The sequence below is a fragment of the Lynx rufus genome, unplaced genomic scaffold (assembly GCF_022079265.1).
Source record: "Lynx rufus isolate CCGP_SWC_20201006 ecotype Redwood Valley unplaced genomic scaffold, mLynRuf1.p SCAF_9, whole genome shotgun sequence".
Classification (NCBI taxonomy): Eukaryota; Metazoa; Chordata; class Mammalia; order Carnivora; family Felidae; genus Lynx; species Lynx rufus.
Genome location: NW_025814897.1, coordinates 99,587,894 through 99,607,287, shown reverse-complemented (window position 1 = coordinate 99,607,287; position 19,394 = coordinate 99,587,894). Strand labels below are relative to the sequence as shown.

The 19,394-nt window shown below is 59.1% G+C and overlaps 2 protein-coding genes across 31 annotated transcripts in view; one reads left to right on the top strand and one right to left on the bottom strand.

Moving 5' to 3' along the window:
* The first annotated feature begins 101 nt into the window (after positions 1-101).
* On the top strand, positions 102-16,302 carry MYBPC3 (myosin binding protein C3). Of its 2 annotated transcripts, none has more exons than XM_047072137.1 (33): positions 102-497; positions 587-679; positions 770-918; positions 1,750-1,867; positions 2,366-2,414; positions 2,593-2,622; positions 2,780-2,833; positions 3,678-3,680; positions 4,012-4,029; positions 4,251-4,414; positions 4,901-5,033; positions 5,307-5,309; positions 5,448-5,572; positions 5,661-5,766; positions 5,862-6,028; positions 6,462-6,627; positions 7,329-7,435; positions 7,525-7,554; positions 9,271-9,410; positions 9,688-9,768; positions 10,469-10,628; positions 10,898-11,002; positions 11,092-11,280; positions 12,605-12,739; positions 12,922-13,089; positions 13,784-13,872; positions 14,007-14,202; positions 14,361-14,500; positions 14,726-14,885; positions 14,999-15,135; positions 15,423-15,609; positions 15,798-15,834; positions 15,984-16,302. In XM_047072137.1, exons 1-32 carry the CDS (start codon positions 272-274, stop codon positions 15,806-15,808), a joined length of 3,639 nt encoding a protein of 1,212 aa, XP_046928093.1. In that variant the 5' UTR covers positions 102-271; the 3' UTR covers positions 15,809-15,834; positions 15,984-16,302. The 2 variants fall into 2 exon arrangements, with proteins under 2 accessions (XP_046928093.1, XP_046928092.1); XM_047072136.1 differs by having other exon boundaries at positions 9,685-9,768.
* Positions 16,303-17,397: 1,095 nt separating this feature from the next.
* Positions 17,398-19,394, bottom strand: part of MADD (MAP kinase activating death domain) — a 40,053-nt gene continuing 38,056 nt past the window's right edge. For 18 of the 29 annotated variants that reach the window (XM_047072132.1, XM_047072106.1, XM_047072110.1 and 15 more), the window contains 2 exons: positions 18,717-18,763; positions 17,398-18,383 (listed from right to left, as the gene is read on the bottom strand). In XM_047072132.1, the coding sequence (XP_046928088.1) occupies positions 18,279-18,383; positions 18,717-18,763 (152 nt within the window). In that variant the 3' untranslated portion in view covers positions 17,398-18,278. Of the gene's footprint in view, positions 18,384-18,716; positions 18,764-19,394 lie in introns of those variants that run through there. The other 11 variants (XM_047072124.1, XM_047072126.1, XM_047072127.1 and 8 more) reach the window with 2 other exon arrangements.

The following is a 19,394-nucleotide window of genomic DNA, read 5'->3' as shown; positions in this document are numbered from 1 at the left end:
CACTGAGTGTCCCCATGTGTCTCCCTGGCCTGTTCCAGTCATTGTGGAAGTAGGGAAAGTTCTGAGATGGATAAGGCACCACGCAGCCCTCCCTCCAGACGCCTTCTCACAGATGGGGACTCGGTGGGCTGCGTGCGCTGGCAGGGAAGCCCCTGGTTGCTGCGGGTGTGGAGGGAGCCCCTGGGGAAAGGAGAGGAGGAACGGAGCCCACAGCCGCTCGGGCCGACCCACCAGGGCGTGGGCGCGCAGTCTGCGAGGGTGAGGAGGTCAGATGCACACACTGCAGTATGCGACCAGCCTGCAAAGACTGAGGGGGACCAGGGGCAAGAGGAGGGCTCTCTGCTTAGAAGCTGCTCCACGACCCCCCACCCTTTCCCTTCTAGAGAAGGCAGAGCCTGTGCCGGGCCCTGCTCCTGCCCCTACCGAGGCTCCTGGAGGCTCCGGAGAAGCACTGGCCTCGACCACTGAGGAGGAAGGAGGCTCCCCAAGTCCCAAAGGTGAGCCGGTGCAGGGAGGGCGGTGCAGGGACGGTGAAGGCCAGCGGATGGGGTGTCCCAAGGCAGGTCACAAAGGCCTCTGCTCACAGGGTCAAGCTCAGCAGCCCCCGATGGCTCTGGTGCCTCTGATGACCCCATCGGCCTCTTTGTGATGCGGCCACAGGATGGCGAGGTGACCGCAGGTGAGTGTGGGCTGCGGCACCCCGGGGTGGGGTGGGGCAGCGCACAGCAGGGCACCCGCCCAGGCCCAGCCTGTCGCCCTTTCCCTGCAGGTGGCAGCATCACCTTCTCAGCCCGTGTGGCCGGCGCCAGCCTCCTGAAACCGCCCACAGTCAAGTGGTTCAAGGGCAAGTGGGTGGACCTGAGCAGCAAAGTGGGCCAACACCTGCAGCTGCACAACAGTTACGACCGGACCAGCAAGGTGGGGCCTGCGGGCACGGCACGGTTCAGGGGCCCCCTGGAAAGAGGGCTTGGGAGCCCCTGGGAGGCACCGGGGGCACAGGGGAGCCTGGGGGTCACCCTGAGACTGAAGGCACACAGGAGGTGCAAAAACGAGACCTAGGGAAGTTGGGAAGCAGGTTGGATAGCCAGGGGCACCCGGGGACAATGGGGAGGCCCAGGAGTCCTGTGGGACATGCTGGGCTTGGAGGGCACGACAGTCTTAAGGGGGCATAATAAAACTTGTGGAGGCAGGGGGCCCAGGAAGGCTGAGGGACCTCCTGAAGCACGGGGGCAGGTGGCATCAGCCAGTGAAGATGTGAATCCTCTGGATGGATGAGTATTGGAGCTCAAGGGGCTCTTCATTACACAAAGAAACTGAAGCTTGAGAGGTTGTTGCTGCTGATCTGATGTCACTCAGAGCCAGGCCTAGAACCTGTGCTTTGACTCCCAGCTTCTGCTCCTCCCACTCTTCCACAGTCTTGGCCCAGGCAAAGGCTCCTCTGGCAGGGCAGGGCCAACAAGTTCAGTTGTGTGGGTTGTGCACTGCACAAAAGTGCCTTGTCTTAAGTGAAGGTCATTTGCCTCGTAGCCATCACAGATTTATATTTTATTACCACCTTGTGCCAGCAGATGGCAGTCATGTGTCTTGAAAAGGGGCTCTTTTTCCTATTTACACAAAACCCTTACCCACAGGTTAACTAAACCCTGAGGGGTGAAAATGTTGGTGGCCATTAGCCACTCCCAGTCTCCTTTAGGAGTGAAGGGCCTTCTCTTCCGGTCCCTGGTCTCCCCTGATACCTTCCTTCTACAGGTCTACCTGTTTGAGCTGCACATTACAGATGCCCAGACTACTTTTGCAGGTGGCTACCGCTGTGAGGTTTCCACCAAGGACAAATTTGACAGCTGCAACTTCAGTCTCACTGTCCATGGTGAGGGGAGCCCTGGCGTCCTGGGCTCAGGTCCCCATGGGTCTTATCCCCCACGTCTGCCTCCATTTCCCAACACTAAGGAGGATGTCTAGTCCCAACAGGACAACCGCTGCCCACATGCCCAGTGCTGCTCATGCAGGGGCACGAGAGAAACCCACGGAGGTTCCCAGGGTTGGGGTGGGGTCTGACAGCCAAGTCCAGATCTCACCTGGATGGTGAGATGGTCCAGGCTCCTGGCCCAGGTGAACAGGTGAAGGGTGAGCTGGGAGCTGCGTGGGAGATCAGCCACCGCTAAGGGGCTGGGGACCAACAACTACCCAAACTCCCTGGTACCTCAGTTCTGGAAAGGCTCAGAATGTGGGGTCCTGGGGCAGACGCCCGCTCTCAAGGGTCATGGATGGGCAGGTCTGTAATACTCGGAGACTCCGGGGTGAGTGAGGCTTCTGGGGTGTGCCCTCTGAAGCCCCTTCCCTGTCTCATCTCCCTCTCTGAACGCAGAGGCCGTTGGCCCTGGAGACCTGGACCTCCGATCAGCTTTCCGCCGCACGTGAGTGGTCATCTCTTCTCAGGGACAGCGGGGAGGCCAGTGCTGGGATCTGAAGTCCCTCGGGGTCAGGGCTGGGAATGATGTGGGAGGGGCTGTAGGGGGACAGAGCTGAAGTTGATAGTGATGGGGGACAGCAAGCTCCCCCGGGCAACTGAAGGAACTGGTTCTAACCCCACAGGAGCCTGGCTGGAAGTGGTCGGCGGATCAGGTACCCCTCTCCCAGCCCATGCTTGTCGGACTTCAGGGGTCTGAGATGGAGCCCCCCATCCAGACAGTGTCCCTTCCTCTCCCAGTACCTCTCCCCACCCCTACCTCCCCAAGCCTCTTCCAGTTGGGGAGGTCCTTACTGGGGCCCCTCTCCGTAGTGACAGCCACGAGGACGCTGGAACTCTGGATTTCAGCTCGCTGCTGAAGAAGAGGTGAGCCCCTGGGTAGCAGCTCCTGGGCAGATGGTGAGGCCCCATTTCAAATCCCAGCAATGCGGTTTTCCGGCTGTGTGGCCCTGAGCTGGTTACTGTACCTCTCTAAACCAATTTCCCTGTCTGTCAAATGGGATAATCCTAGGGGTGCCTGGGTGGCTCAGTCAGTAAAATGGCGACTTCGGCTCAGGTCACGATCTCACTGTTCGTGGGTTCGAGCCCTGCATCGGGCTCTGTGCTGATGGCTCAGATCCTGGAGCCTACTTTGGATTCTGTGTCTCCTCTCTCTGTCCCTCTTCCCCTTGTGCTCTGTCTCACTCTGTATCTCAAAAATAAATAAGCATTAAGGGGCGCCTGGGTGGCGCAGTCGGTTGAGCGTCCGACTTCAGCCAGGTCACGATCTCGCGGTCCGTGAGTTCGAGCCCCGCGTCGGGCTCTGGGCTGATGGCTCGGAGCCTGGAGCCTGTTTCCGATTCTGTGTCTCCCTCTCTCTCTGCCCCTCCCCCGTTCATGCTCTGTCTCTCTCTGTCCCAAAAATAAATAAAAAAAAAAAATAAAATAAATAAATAAGCATTAAAAAAAAAATTGGATAATCCTGGTGTTGGGAAGAGTCAGAGGGCTCTGCAGATGTGATATCTTGTGAACTAACATCCTCCCAGGGTCCCCCACGACCCCTGACGCTTGAGTCCATGAGAGCTTGCCTCAGTAGACTCCAGGGACTCACAAGAAGCTGGGAGGGGGCGCCAAGCTGCAGGGATTTCTCCCCCAGCCCCTCCAGCTGACTCTGTGTCCTCTCCCTCTCTCTCCTGGACCCTGCGTTGTGGCTGATGCTGCCGCGGCCTAGAGAGTAAGCATCGGGGGCCGGTGTTTGGGGGCAACAGGGTGTTGGTGGGACTCTGTACCCTGGTGACAGACAGGGCTGGGAATCAGACAGACCTGAGTGTGGATCCCCACTGCCTGGGGCGTCTCTGAGTTTTGGTTCTCCAGATACTCACCTGCCAGAGCTCAGGAGGAACAAACAAGGCCCTGTGTGGGGAAGGCCCTGCCGTGTAAATGGAGGGACACTGGTGTGGGGAGAAGGGAGGGGTGAAGGCCCACGGGCTGTGGCCCCAGGGCCTTTGTGGGCAGGTGGTCCATGCCTCTAATGGTCCACTGCCTTTTTGTCCTGCCCGGAGCAGCAGTTTCCGGAACCTAAGGTGAGTGCGTGATGAAGCCTGCGCCCCCGTCACCCCCACTTCCACCAGGACTCCCCCATACTGAACTCGAGGTCCAAAGCCAGCCCAAGCGGCACCACCAGAGGGGTCCTGGGCCCCAGGAAGCCCCACCCCAGGGGAGGGCGGGGGGCAACAGTCCTGCCTGCCCCCCCCCCTCGCCCCAGCCAGAGGGGATTCCCTTGAGGCCTCTCTGCTGGACGCAGGGACCCGAGGCTGGAGGCGCCAGCCGAGGAGGACGTGTGGGAGATCCTGCGGCAGGCATCCCCCTCCGAATATGAGCGCATCGCCTTCCAGCACGGCATCACCGACCTGCGCGGCATGCTCAAGAGGCTCAAGGGCATGAAGCGAGACGAGAAGAAGAGCACAGGTTAGCCCTCTGCTGCCATGCAAGAGGAGAGGGCACACGCACACACTCACATGCGTGCACACACATACACACACGAAAAGGTAAGAGTCAGCTTAGACCAGAGACACCACAAGAAGAGGACAGAGCACAGCTGGGCCCTCCTCACTGAGTAGAAGCCTGGGGGGTGCTGTAAAGCAGAGTCAAGAAGGAGAGAAGGTCCCTTTGGCTGCTGTCTCCCTCTCCGGCCAAGCTTCTGTCTCCCTGAGCTGAGCAGGTGGAGGGGACCCCAAGGAAGGCAGAAGGACAAAGAGAGAGGAGACAGACACGTAGAACAGACAGAGATAATAAAGAGACAGGCACAGTGGAGATAGAGAAAATGGGGGACACAGGCAGAGTGTGGTGGGAGGACTCGGCCCAGTGGCACGGCCACCAGCCACGGCGATGCGTGTGAGCCTTCTGGGGCAGCAGGGGCGGCAGGGCAGTGGGGGTGCTGACGGAGGTGCTCAGCCTTTCAGAAGAAGCTGGAGCCCGCCTACCAGGTGAGCAAGGGCCACAAGATCCGGCTGACCGTGGAGCTGGCCGACCCCGACGCCGAGGTCAAGTGGCTGAAGAATGGACAGGAGATCCAGATGAGCGGCAGGTGCGGTGGGGCTGGGGGTGGGGGGGCAGGTGCAGTCCTGGGAGCAGCGGGGGCAGGGAGGCTCCCAGCCTGCTCTCCGTGCCTCTCACGGCCGGCCGCTGCCGTGTTCTCGGTCTCTGGGCGGCTTTCTGCCCTGCGTGTCTCTCCCCATTTTCCTCTCCCTGGGTCTAATTGCCCATCTTTCTGTTTCTGCCTGTCTCTGTTCCTCGCCCTTTTGCTCCGGGTCTCGCTTCCTCCCGCTTGGATGCTCCCGTGGCCCCTTCTGCTCCACAGCAAGTAAGGCCCAGCTCCGGGAAGGAAGGCTCGGGGGTGGGGGCACGGTCCGACGGGAGGAGGGGGTTGGATGGGGCACCTGGGACACACGAGGTGAGTGACGGCTCTCCATCCGTGCCCCGCCCCCGGCCCCCGGCACAGGTACATCTTCGAGTCCGTGGGTGCCAAGCGCACGCTGACCATCAGCCAGTGCTCGCTGGCCGATGACGCGGCCTACCAGTGCGTGGTGGGCGGGGAGAAGTGCAGCACCGAGCTGTTCGTCAAAGGTGGGCCTGGACCGGGGCCCCTGGGAGGCTGGGACCCTGCGGGGAGGGTGCACAGGGCTCGGCCATCTACGTTCTCCTTGCTCGCCAGAGCCCCCCGTGCTGATCACTCGGCCCCTGGAAGACCAGCTGGTGATGGTGGGGCAGCGGGTGGAGTTTGAGTGCGAAGTGTCTGAGGAGGGGGCCCAGGTCAAGTGGTGAGTGCCAGAGGCACGGGGGCGTGGGCAGGGCTGGGGGGCCCGTGGGCATCCCCAAAGGAGGCCTCGGCACTTACTGCCCGCCCACCGGCCAGGCTGAAGGATGGGGTGGAGCTGACCAGGGAGGAGACCTTCAAATACCGGTTCAAGAAGGACGGGCAGAGACACCACCTCATCATCAACGAGGCGACGCTGGAGGACGCGGGGCACTACGCGCTGCGCACCAGCGGGGGCCAGGCGCTGGCCGAGCTCATCGTTCAGGGTGAGGCCCCGGGGGGTGGGGTGGGGGGGGGAGCACAGGAGGCTGCAAGGCCCTGGGCGCCCTCGGCCCCAGCACCACCCCCGGCCGTGTTTGGGAATCAGGCAAACCCAGGATGGAGGCCTGTGTGACCTTGGGCAGGTCACTCTGACACACCGAGCCTCGCCATTCTCATCTGTAAAATGGGGGTGCCGAGGTGGCCACCTCAGAGAGTACTGGGAGGGCCAGATGGGCCTGGTTAGTGTCGCCCCGCACCACACACACACACTTGAGCTTCCTCGTGCACCCCGTCCCATCATCGTAGGCACACATGAATCACACTCACGCGTGCACACGCGGGTTTTCACATGCCCGTGTGATCTCCACACAGATTCACGCCCACACCCACACACACCCTCCCCGGCTCACTGGCTCTGCCCTGCCCTCCGCCCCCCAGAGAAAAAGCTGGAGGTGTACCAGAGCATCGCAGACCTGACCGTGGGTGCAAAGGACCAGGCGGTGTTCAAGTGTGAAGTGTCCGATGAGAACGTGCGGGGCGTGTGGCTGAAGAACGGGAAGGAGCTGGTGCCCGACAGCCGCGTAAAGGTGTCCCACATTGGGCGGTGAGTGTGCAGAGCTGGGCCCCAATGCAAAGGGGGGCAGGCAGATGGGGAGAGCAGAGACTGAGACAGAGAGAGAGACAGAGGGAGAAACAGACAGACAGACACTAGAGACACATAGGGAGACAGGGAAAAACAGGGAGAGACAGAGAAAGAGAGATAGAGACAGAGAGGGACAGGAAGAGACACACAAATAGACACAGGACACAGACTGAGATAGAGAGACAGAGAGAGAGGGAGAGAAGGAGCATACAGAAGAGAATCCTGCAGAGGCAGAGGAGAGAAAGAGAGAAGTAGTGAGAGAGACAGACAGGCTGGGAGTTCCCCCGGCCCCCTCCCCGCAGGTCATGGCCAGGGCAGGGCAGGAGGCAGCCAGGCCAGCTCTGGCCAAGGGCCCTCACTCTCTCCCACTCTCTTACTCATGCCTCGAGCATCTGCACCGGCCCGTGCTGGGTCCAAGGTCACAGAGATTAGTGACAGCAGCCCCCGATCAGTCTCTAAAGGCCCAGCCAAGGGGCACTTGTACATTGCCTACCTCTGAAAACACGCGAGGGAGCTAGAAAGTCAAAAATAGAGAAAGAGAGCATTTAAAATACCAGCACCCCACTGAGCTAAGGTGGGGCAGGGGCCCTCTGGAGCCCTGACTACCACGAGACTGGGGTGTGTGGTCCAGTGGGCTCCCCTGAGCCACCACATCCCTGCAGAGTCCACAAACTGACCATTGACGACGTCACGCCTGCCGACGAGGCGGACTACAGCTTTGTGCCTGAGGGCTTCGCCTGCAACCTGTCAGCGAAACTCCATTTCATGGGTGAGCGGGCGCCTGGGCCAGGTGGGGGCCCCGTCGCCGGGCTCTGCCCGTGCCCAGCCCCGTGCCGCATGCTCTCCCTTCTCTTGCAGAGGTCAAGATTGACTTCGTGCCCAGGCAAGGTGAGTCGCGGGACCTCCTCCCCATGCCCACTCCACCCATGTCCCTCTCCATTCACAGAGGGAAGAGCAAGGAAGCTGGAGTGGGGACCCCAAGACCCAAGCCCCAGCTCTGTCAGTCAGAACCATGGGCCAATTATAATCTCTATGCACCTCAGTTTCCTATTCTCTGAAGTGGGAATCCTGACGTGCCTCCTCCACGGGGTGTAGAAAAGAGGAGACGAGAAGATGTGAGGTTTCATTATTAATTTTCTCTTTTAGAAGTACCCCTCCTTCTTTTAGATTAAACATCAAGCATTTATCCTAACTTCAGGAGGGTAGTCCGGGCTGAAGCATGCTCTAGGTCAGGGCTTTCCAAACTAAGTTCATTCATTGAATACGGATACTCCATTTAAAAAGGGTTCCATGGTTGGAGGGGCACCTGGGTGGCTCGGTCGGTTGAGTGTCCGACTTCGGCTCAGGTCATGATCTCGCGGTCCTTGAGTTCGAGCCCCGTGTCGGGCTCTGTGCTGACAGCTCGGAGCCTGGAGCCTGTTTCAGATTCTGTGTCTCCCTCTCTCTCTGCCCCTCCCCTGTTCATGCTCTGTCTCTCTCTGTCTCAAAAATAAATAAACGTTTGGGGCGCCTGGGTGGCGCAGTCGGTTAAGCGTCCGACTTCAGCCAGGTCACGATCTCGCGGTCCGTGAGTTCGAGCCCCGCGTCAGGCTCTGGGCTAATGGCTCAGAGCCTGGAGCCTGTTTCCGATTCTGTGTCTCCCTCTCTCTCTGCCCCTCCCCCGTTCATGCTCTGTCTCTCTCTGTCCCAAAAATAAAAAATAAAAAATAAAAAAAAGTTATAAAAAAATAAATAAATAAACGTTAAAAAAAAAAATTTAAAAAGGGTTCCATGGTTGGAGGGGCACCTGGGTGGTTCAGTTGGTTAAGCGTCCGACTTCGGCTCAGGTCATGATCTTGCGGTTTGTGAGTTCAAGCCCCGTGTCAGGCTCCGTGCTGACAGCTCAGAGCCTGGGCCTGCTTTGGATTCTCTGTCTCCCACTTTCTCTGTTCCTTCCCCGCTTGCACACGCGCACTTTCTCTCTCTCTCTCTCTCTCAAAATAAATAAATAAAATAAAATAAATAAGCATTAAAAAAGGTATATGTAAGTGATGAACCACTGGATTCTACTCCTGAAGCCAAGGCCACACTGTATGTTAACTAACCTGAGAATTTAGGGGGGAAACAAAAAGGGTTCCATGGTGAAGTCAGTGTGAGAATCACTGAACACTTGGGCCACCTCCTGCTGACTCAGAAGCATCTCAAAGGCTCTGGAAAATCCTGCGGTGAAGAAATGTGCTTAACTTGGTTTAATCCAGGGCCTTCTCATCGATTTGGCCGTGGAAACTTCTTTTTCTTTTTTCTGGCAAGACACTAGTGTTCCTCCTAAGCGCAGTCTGAGAAATGCTACAGTAGGCGACCTGGTGTTACAAACCTCCCTGGAACTTCCTGGGGGGATGGAAAGGTCTTAGATCTTGACCTGCTGGTGGTTGCACAGGTGTATACAATTGTGACACCTCATCAAGCCGTATGCTCAAATCTTGGCATCTTCTTGAATGGAAATTACATGTCAGTCAAATTGATTAAAAAACAACCACCAGGGGCATGGACTCCTTCCAGTTTCCGCCTCTTTCGTGGGGCTTGGGCCCCTGCCCCTTTTTCTGACCTATGCCATCTCCCCCCCAGAACCTCCCAAGATCCACCTGGACTGCCCGGGCCGCAAGCCGGATACCATTGTGGTTGTGGCCGGGAACAAGCTACGCCTGGATGTCCCTATCTCTGGGGACCCTGCTCCCACTGTGATTTGGCAGAAGACCCTCACACAGGTACTGTGGATCCCTCCTCCACTTCCCCATCTGTAAAATGGGTGCATGGGACCAATGGGTGTTGGCATCGGCTCCCCACCCCACCCCACAAGTGCACACCCTACAACTGGCTACCCACTGGGTGTGCAGAGGTTCAGCTGGCTGGGAGGCGGGCAAGGTGGGCAGCAGAATGTGGGTGGGCAAAGGGGGGCCAGAGGGGCCGCTGGGCAGGGATGATACCCTCCAGGCTGAGTCAGCCCCTCTTCCCCCTGCTTCCCTCCGGCTCTGTTCCCAGAAGAACAAGGTCCCAGCAGGGCCATCCCTGGATGCCCCAGGGGAGGATGCAGGTGACAGTGACGAGTGGGTGTTTGACAAGAAGGTGAGTGAGGCTGATGGTGGGATCCAGCTCGTTTGCCTCCTGTGATTTTCTGCCTACACGGTTTCCACCCTTTGGTGAGGTCTCCGTGAAGCCACCACGTCTGGCCAGCTGTGTTCCTGCCCCAGGCATGGTCTACGTGGGATCCTCATGCCTCGGTCAGGCACGAGTTCCCTGAACATTGCTGGGAAGCCCTCATGACCGGGCTGTTCCCAAGGCTCCCGTCTCCCTGGGCCGACCTTGACTTTGTACTTCTTCCCGACTGGACAGGGGGTTTCCCTGGCACTTTTCTGTCAGAGCAGCTGCCTGGGCACCACTCGGGTCAGCTCTTCCTCCTCCAGGCACAGTTGACCCCTCCACCCACCTGAGGTCTTTCGGGATCCTCAGCTCTGTAAGGTCATGTGATTTCCATTTGGCAGATGAGAAAACTGAGGCACAGAGAAAATCGGTGATTGCCTAAAGCTCCGTGATAAAGCCAGACCTAGAGCCCAAGCCCCTGGCCCCAGTGCTTTGCCCACGGCGAGCGCTAAACAAAGCTGTCTGGACTCGGTGCTCACAAGAGTGCAGTTTCCACTCAAGCTACATCTGCTCCCGGGACCCCGTGCGGAGTTCTGTTCCTATCTCTGGCCATTGCACGGGCTGTCAAAGCCTGTGGTGTCTGACTTGGCCCTTCTCCCCCACTTCCCCTCCCCCCCCACCCCAGCTGCTGTGTGAGACCGAGGGCCGGGTGCGGGTGGAGACCACCAAGGACCGCAGCATCTTCACTGTCGAGGGGGCAGAGAAGGAAGACGAGGGTGTCTACGTTGTCACAGTGAAGAACCCCGTGGGCGAGGACCAGGTCAACCTCACAGTCAAGGTCATCGGTGAGGCTGGCTGGCCTGGGGCCACCAGGGAGGCCCGTCCATTTACTCGTTTAGCTACGTGACAAACATCACGGGCATGCTCTCAGCTCCATGGAGAGGATTGGGATGAGGACATGGGGTGAATGTGGGCAGTGGGGAGCCATGAAAAGCATTGGTCACAGGCTGGTGACATGATCAGAACTGCATTCTGGAAGCATCTGTGGGGTGGTGGGGGCAGGCAGCCTTGGCCCTGGGCCCTGGGCGGGGCTGATGTGGGTCCATCCCTCCAGATGTGCCAGATCCCCCCGCGGCCCCCAAGATCAGCAATGTGGGTGAGGACTCCTGCACCGTGCAGTGGGAGCCGCCTGCCTACGACGGGGGGCAGCCAGTCCTGGGTGAGTGCAGGGCACGGGGATAGAGCTCAGGGCCGGGGTTGTGGGGCAGGCTGGGCCCCAGACCAGAGCTCCCGTCTCCCCTTCATCAGGCTACATCCTGGAGCGCAAGAAGAAGAAGAGCTTCCGGTGGATGCGGCTGAACTTTGACCTGCTGCGGGAGCTGAGCCACGAGGCGCGGCGCATGATTGAGGGCGTGGTGTATGAGATGCGAGTCTACGCGGTCAATGCCATCGGCATGTCCAGGCCCAGCCCTGCCTCCCAGCCCTTCATGCCTATTGGTGAGCCTGCCTGGCCTGGCACTGCCCCACGCCCTCCCTGGTCAGAAGCAGCTGCTCTGTGGGCGGCCACCCCACTAGGCATTTACATCCGGGTCCCTTTTAAAAGGCTCCCTCGGGGATAATCCTTTTCATTTCACAGAGGAAGGAAGTGAGGCTCTGAGAAGTTAGAAGACTTGCTCAAGGTCACCTAGCTGGTAGGGGTGGAGCTGAGCCTCTCATCACTCTGTTGGTGCCTCTCAGGCCTCACTCTCCACATCTGTAAAATGGGGATAATGACAGTATCTACTTCATGGAACTGAGGTTAGGGTGAAATGAGATAACACAGGCAGAACATCTGGCATACAGCAGGTGCTCAATAAATGTTAACTGTCCCCTCTTCCCCACTCCCTTCAAGCAGGGTTTGTCATATATGGGATAGGGTGAGGGCACTGGGCGCCTTGGGGTCTAAGAGGCGTGGGTCTGTCTCCACCACCCCCAGGAGGGCCATCTGGGGTCACTGCCCTGAAGTGGCCATTTCCTCATCTGAGTCACGGGGGTCGAGAGGGTGGAAGGGATGCTGACAGGTGTGTCAGGCTCTCAAGGACAGCTGTCCCTACCAGGATGTGGGAGTGGGGGGGGGGTGGCTGTCTGTGGCATGGGCAGAAGCCACCCCCTGCCCAAGGACCCAGCACGGCTTGGGGAGATGGAGGCAAGGGGTGGGGGTGGGGGGGACTGTGGGGAGAAGGGTCCAGGCCTCTCTCTTTAGAGACTGGCTTCCAGTCAGTCAACTATTAGCTGTTAGTCAACTCGCCCAATCATACAGTGCCAGGAAATCTCGTTTTCAGCTAGTTTTTCTTTAACTTACATTTATAGCATTTCCTGTGTTGTCTGACAGAAGGGGCTCCTTCTAAGCATGTTTGTGCTCTTTTGGGTATCTATTCCTATTTAGCGCTCTATTTTTTTTTTTTTTTTTTTTTGAGAAGGAGAGAAGAGGCAGGGAAAGAGAATCGTAAGCAGGCTCCATGCCCAGCGTGGGGCCTGAAGTGGGGGCTCAGTCTCACGTGAGACCATGACCTGAGCGGAAATGAAGTCTACCGCCTAACGACTGAGCCACCCAGGCGGCCCTAGGCTCTCTTTTGCAATTGCTGTGTTTGTTTGTAAGCCTATCTAGAGACAGGTCTTTTAGTGGGAGCTGAAATAATTCTGACAGCCCTCGAATAAGCCAGGCTAAGGGCAAGTGTCCCTGCGTGACCGGTGGCCAGTTGAGGGTCTGGGTCAGAGCCCTTCCGTTTCCCCCAGTGGTGTCGGCTCACTCAGACCCCTCTCTGACCCCGCCTCTGCCTAGGCCCCCCCAGTGAGCCCACCCACCTGGCCGTGGAGGATGTCTCAGACACCACCGTCTCCCTCAAGTGGCGGCCCCCGGAGCGGGTGGGAGCCGGAGGCTTGGATGGCTACAGCGTGGAGTATTGCCGGGAGGGCTGTGAGTGCCTCTGCCCAGCCCCGGGCCCTCACCCAGCACCCTCCTCTGAATTGCCCCCTTCGGACCGGCACCTGTCACCCTGTTCGACCCCTATTTACGGCAGAAGCCCCAGACAGCCACCGGAGGGCGGGCAGTGGGGTGGGCCCTTGATGTTGATGCTGCCCATGGGCTTCCCCGGCCAGGCTCGGAGTGGGCAGCTGCCCTGGAAGGGCTGACAGAACGCACCTCGTTGCTGGTGAAGGACCTGCCCACAGGGGCCCGGCTGCTCTTCCGTGTACGGGCGCACAATATGGCGGGGCCCGGGGCCCCCATCGCCACCAAGGAGCCTGTGACGGTGCAGGAGATACTGCGTGAGTGGCCCTTGCGCAGTCACAGGACAGACCTGCCGCTGACATCCTGGCCGTTGGGGTCGGTGGAAGTGGGGACATCCCGGGAGACCCTACTGGAGAGAGGGACAGGAGAGTCTGAGCCTTTATTCACGCCCCAGGCCCAGGGCAAACATTCGGAGAGGGTTCCCTGGGTTTTTCTGCATCAACCCCTAGTTCTGGGACAGGGAAAATGTAGGCCTTTGAGCTTTGTTCTCTGAGCCTCTCAGTTCAACAGGTAGGTATTGTCCCCGTGTTCATAATTTAGCATCATTGGGCCATCTGGGATCCACTCCCCATTCCTCTATTCCCAGCAAAGGATCAATCATGTAAAGATTGGTTCTCAAAGCGGAAAGAGGCAGCAGACTGGGGCAGAAACAGTCTGCAGGACAGGGATAGAGTCCAAAAGTCTACATTTGCATCCTGGCCTGTGACTTCCTAGCTGCGTGACCTCAAACAAGTTGCTCACCCTCTCCGATCCCTCCCTCTTACAGCGGTGTGGTGAGGTGGAGATAGAAGCAGGGGTTCCGTAGACCATCTGGGGCTGGGATAGGGGGAGCGGAGGGCGGGGCATCTTCCTCAGCCATAGCCTTCTGGGCCCTGCCTCGGGAGGGGAGGAGCTGTAGCGCTCCCCAGGGCTGAGCCCTCCCTTGCTGAGCTGCCCACTTGGCACCCGCAGAGCGGCCACGGCTCCAGGTGCCCCGGCACCTGCGCCAGACCATCCAGAGGAAAGTCGGGGAGCCCGTGAACCTCCTCATTCCTTTCCAGGTAGGGCTGGTCCCCCTCTCTGTGCCCTGGTGTGTCGTCCTTGCCTAGCGGGTAGAGGAGTTTCAGGGGCTGACCAGACCCTGAGATGCCACCCAGTCGTGCCAGGCTTGGGGGTGAGCTGTCCCTCCCTGCAGGGCAAGCCCCGGCCTCAGGTGACCTGGACCAAAGAGGGGCAGCCACTGGCAGGCGAGGAGGTGAGCATCCGCAACAGCCCCACGGACACCATCCTGTTCATCCGGGCTGCTCGCCGCGCCCACTCTGGCACCTACGAGGTGATGCTGCGGATCGAGAACATGGAGGACAAGGCCACGCTGGTCCTGCAGGTCGTTGGTGCGTGGCACTGGGGCCCCCTCTCTGAGATGCCCAGAGACCCTGCAGAAGGTGGCAGGCCAGGTCCAGGCTGGCGGGGGTGAGGGGGCCTCCCAGGGCCCTCTGTTCATACGCCAGCAGTCTCAGGAGGTCTGTTCCGGCTGGTCTCTCTCCTGCAGACAAGCCAAGCCCTCCCCAGGATATTCGGGTCACTGAGGCATGGGGTTTCAATGCGGTTCTGGAGTGGAAGCCACCCCAAGATGATGGTAACACAGAGATCTTGGGTTACACAGTACAGAAAGCTGACAAGAAGACCATGGTGAGCCTGGGGTTCTGGGCCCCCCATATGTACCCTCCCCAGGGCCGGGCACACCCGGGCCCCAGCTTCCTCCCCTGACCTTAGAATGGGTCTGCTTTTCATCCTTCCTCTCTGATCTGGTTCCCTCCACAGTTGGGGTACAGACACCAGGGGTACCCAAAAGAGGCCCCTGGCAGGGAGTAGGGCCTGACCCCCAGAGACCCTCCCTTTCCTCCACACCCCCAGGAGTGGTTCACTGTCTTGGAACATTACCGTCGCACTCACTGTGTCGTCTCAGAGCTCATCGTTGGCAACGGCTACTACTTCCGGGTCTTCAGCCATAACACGGTGGGACCCAGTGACAACGCGGCCACCACCAAGGAGCCTGTCTTTATCCCCAGACCAGGTGCTGTACCTTTACTCCCACCCCCAGGAGGAGCTGGGGCAGGGAGGCGGTAGGAGCAGGGAGGGGGCCTAGCGTGGTGTGGCACTCTTGGTGCAAAGTCTTATCACCCACAGGGATCACATATGAGCCACCCAACTACAAGGCCCTGGACTTCTCCGAGGCCCCGAGCTTCACTCGCCCTCTGGTGAACCGCTCAGTCATTGCTGGCTACAATGCTACCCTCTGCTGTGCTGTCCGGGGTAGCCCCAAGGTAGACAGTTTGGGATCCTGGTCCAGGCAGACTCAGGAGGCAGGGTTTGGAGGCTCCAACCTCCATCGGTCCTCTCCCCAGCCTTTCCCTGCTTTCTACTGCCCAGGGGCGCAGGGCCGGGCTCCTCTCCCTGAGCAGGGCCTCGGCACTCTCCATTGGCTCCCTGTTCATTCCCTGCTTAGGCATAGTTTGGATTCCAGCGGGAGCCCCTAGAATACAAACAGGTTCCTGCCAGGTCTCCTGTCAACCTGAGATGGTCTCCCTCCCTCCCGTTACCTGATTTATAGCCCAAGGTTTCCTGGTTCAAGAATGGCCTGGACCTGGGAGAAGATGCCCGCTTCCGCATGTTCAGCAAGCAGGGAGTGTTGACCTTGGAGATCAGAAAGACCTGCCCCTTTGATGGGGGCGTCTATGTCTGCAGGGCCACCAACTTACAAGGCGAGGCACAGTGTGAGTGCCGCCTAGAAGTACGAGGTGAGGAGCCCACAGGGCCAGGGCCCAGGGTGGTGGAGGCAGGGAACCAGCTGGGACTGTGCTGGCCTGGGCCATGCGGTGGCTCTGAGAGCAATGACCCTGTCTTGTCCAACACGTGTACTGGTTTCTGGGCTTTGCTCTCAGAGCTGAGAAACACACATGTGACGTGGCCTCCTCCTCCCCTACAGTGCCTCAGTGATCTGACTGGCTCCCGGAGAGGGCCAGGTATGTATTCCAAGTCACCCCGACACCGCCACCCAGGTCAGAGGCTGAGCCCTGGCCCTTGGTTCAGGGGCAGCCATCAGGAAGTGGGGGTGCAGGGCCTCTTTGCAAGATTTCGGTGCAGCTCATTCACAAGGGAACCTGTGTTACAGGTGCCACAGGATGCCAGCCCATGTACTGGGAGCCTGGAAGGAAGCTGGACAAGCCGCCTTCTGCTGCTGGATATGTGTGTGCAAGTGTGTATCTTAGGGTTGGGCTAGTAGAAGCATCAGTAGGGCAGTGCAATTAAGGTGAGCGGGCCTGGGGGGCTCGGAGCACGGACTGAACTGAGCTCCCACTGGAAGCTCTCAGGTCTTTGGGACAAACGGGTGGTAGGCTCAGCAAATGGTGGTTGGGGACAGGCCTTTCTGGCCTGCCATGTCTTCTCAATGTATAAGGGCAATAAAAGATCAGTGCGGTCACAGGAACTGACTCTTCTTGTCCAACGCATTTTTCACAAAAAGCACAGGGAAATATACTTGACCTTCAGAGCAAAATTCCAGGTATTCTGTCTCATGAATGAGTTGAATGAAGCTGAAAGTGGAATCCTACATTCATAAAACACTAGAAGAAACCTCGGCCTTCCCCCACTTGTGTATGTTCTTCTGATGAGGAAACTGAGGCGCTGTGATGGAAGGAAACCCGGGGCTCTCCCGCCTGGTCCCCTGTGCTCTGTACTGCCTTTGTCCTGGGGACCTGTGGTTGCAGCAGCCTGGATGTGGGGCAGTGCTGAACTTCCATGTGGTTCTGTGCCCATAGGGTCTGGGAAGGAGCCGCGCCAGGCTGCTTCGGGGTCCCAGTATGCAACAAGTCCACGGCCCTTCCACACCTGCTTCCCAGTGGGAGAGGGTGGTCCTGTCCGGTGCAAGATATCGGGAACCAGGGGCCTCCTCTGCTCTTCCTTTCCCCGTAGGGAGCCTAAATCCAATTATCAGTCTACTTTTGGGAGGAAGAAGCCAGCCAGCCGGTCTCAGAGTGCCCTGATAGTGTGGATGGTCTTTCTTGTCCAGGTAGCGCCAGAGGATTTTCCGTGGCATAGAAAAAAAAAATTCCAGGAAGCCTGGTCCTAGGGTCGCTTCTCTTAAGAGTCCCACCCAACCTAAGGCACTCCTGGCCAAGAGCCCTGAGCCCGGGCTCCAGGCTCTGTGAGACGCCCTGGCCAAGTCATACCACCTCTCTGGACCGCACCTGTGAGGGGCCGGGGGGCCCTGGTTTTTCCTTCACTGCTAAATGAATCTCTCTGCTCAAATGTCTAAGCCCAGTTTGGCTGCTTCCTCCAGTGGCCAGTCCTTAGCAGGGCAGCCCTTGGGGGGCTGGGCAGGGGGCATAGGGCAGGAAGCCCCTCCCATAGCCTCTTCCTGGAAGCGGGGTGGGAGGCTGGGGCTTCAGCATGCCAGGACTCCAATGCGCACGATCTCATCTCCCTCCTTCTAGGCCTGAGATGCCTCTGTAGAGTCCAGGGACAGCCTTCCTCAGGCCTGGGCGGAGAGGAGGCGTCATTAAATACAAGGCGGTCAGGAGCCCAAGGGGAGTTAAGGACATTTATTTCACATTCACACATCTGTACATTTTTTATAAATAATGTAGAGCTGAAATATGTACAATCACCTCTTGCCCACTCCCAGGCCATCCCTCCCTTCCAGCACCCAGCTGCCTGCACACACGGACGTGTATACTGAGCTCGGCTCTCCCCTACCTGGTTCCCGGGCATGGTAGCCAGTGGTCTCTGGGACTCTCCCAGCCCAACCACTCTGGTCTCTCATGCCGAGGCAAAGCAGACCTTAGGGAAATTGCTGCTCAGCGAGAAGGAGCCCCTCGGTGCGGCTCCACCGCAGTGGGAAGCCATGGCAGGCGGCAGCTACGGGCTTGGGAAATGCGTAAGGAAGGAGGGAGGCTGCCACTCACTCTGCTGCCCCGTGACTCTCCCGGCCTTTCCCTGCCCACCCCTTCTCTGGAGGACAGGTCTCAAGCTCCCCTCACTCTGCACCGAGTGGGCCTTCGCCCAGGACCCAGTCACGCCGGATCAGAGGAGACGGACAGCCAGAGTCCTGCACTGGAGGGTCATAACACCAAGGACGAGGAACCACGACACAAATGTCTCAGGGACACGCAAGGGTGGGTTCGTACTGTACTCAGAGTTCTTACAAGCCATCGGCCCAAAAGACAGACAGACATCACTCTTGAGCCCTGAGGGGACAGGAGGCTGGTCTCCTGGGAGTGGAGAGGGAGCAGGTGGAGGAAACCGGCTGAGTCCTGTGACAGACACTAAGACACGCTGAAACACACAACTCTGGACCAAGTAAGCCACGGCTAGGGGCTCGCAGAGGACACACGTGCGCGGCACGGTGCGCTTGCGGACGGAAGACGCAAGCACATCCCCCGGGCTGGGGGGGTCTCGACCCCTCCCATCAGCTCGAGACGGGCCGGGGTGGGGTCCTGAGATCTTCCTCACTGCTACGGACTGCGGCCACATACGAGAAGAGACACAACACAGAGTAGCAGATCTCATGGGCCTAGAGGGAAGAGAAAACCAGACGGATCAAGTTCCTGAGATTCCGGCATCACCACTCGTGGAGGTCTGCCAAGCAGGAAACTCTGCCCTCACACCGGGCTCGGGGCTCACAGCTGGCCGGCGGGAGAGGGGATCTGCGCGCGTGTCTCTCTCTCCCAGGGCCGAAGACTGGTTTCGGCTTCAGCTGGACCTGTGGCATCTCGACCAAACTCAGCTCTCAAACCATTCCTAGTGCCCCGTACCCCATGCTCTCAGAGGGCCCACCCACTCCTGTCTGAAGGTCCCCAGGGAGCCCTGCGCACACTGGCCTGCCGGGGTTGGGCGGCACACTCACCATTGGTGTCTTGTACTTGTGGCTCACCACTTCTTTAATTTCAGGAACTAAAACCGGACGGGCAAGAGACAAAACAGAAAGTTCAAAACTAAGAGCGGTAGTGCCAGGCTCTCCCAGGCGGCAGCGCCCGGCACCAGGGTCCCCTTCCCCACCGTGGCACGTCCCAGTGGCTGTGGCGGCTCAGGCCATGCCAGCTTCTGTCCAGCTGCTGCTGGATGAGAGGCCGCTGCCCCAGACTCCTCAGCCAGACCTCTGAGGCCTGCTGTGGCTCCCTGTGCCATGGCTGTGACTCTACCCACTTCCTGGAGAGCCTCAGCAGGGGAGCGGGCTGGCCTCTCACCAGCCTGTTCACTGCCACTGTCCAGGGCCCTGCGGAGCTGCGGTGGGGCGTTCCCACGTTTTGGTTGAGAGTTGTCTCTAGCCTGTGCCTCTCGCCGTGCTGAGATGCCCGAGAACTCATCCCTGTGACCAGCCCGAGACTGTTCATGTTAAGCATGGTTCCCTGCACTCCCAGCCTCTACACAGAGGGTCCTTAGGCTGGATGAAGAAGCGGCATGATACTCAACCCACCAGACCTGTAAGTTTCCTTCCCTGAGTGGCAGGAGAGGCCCAGGCCTGCCTGTGTGAGGGAGAGCGTCAGAGGGCTCTGGAGCAGACACACCGAGCAGAAGACAGGCG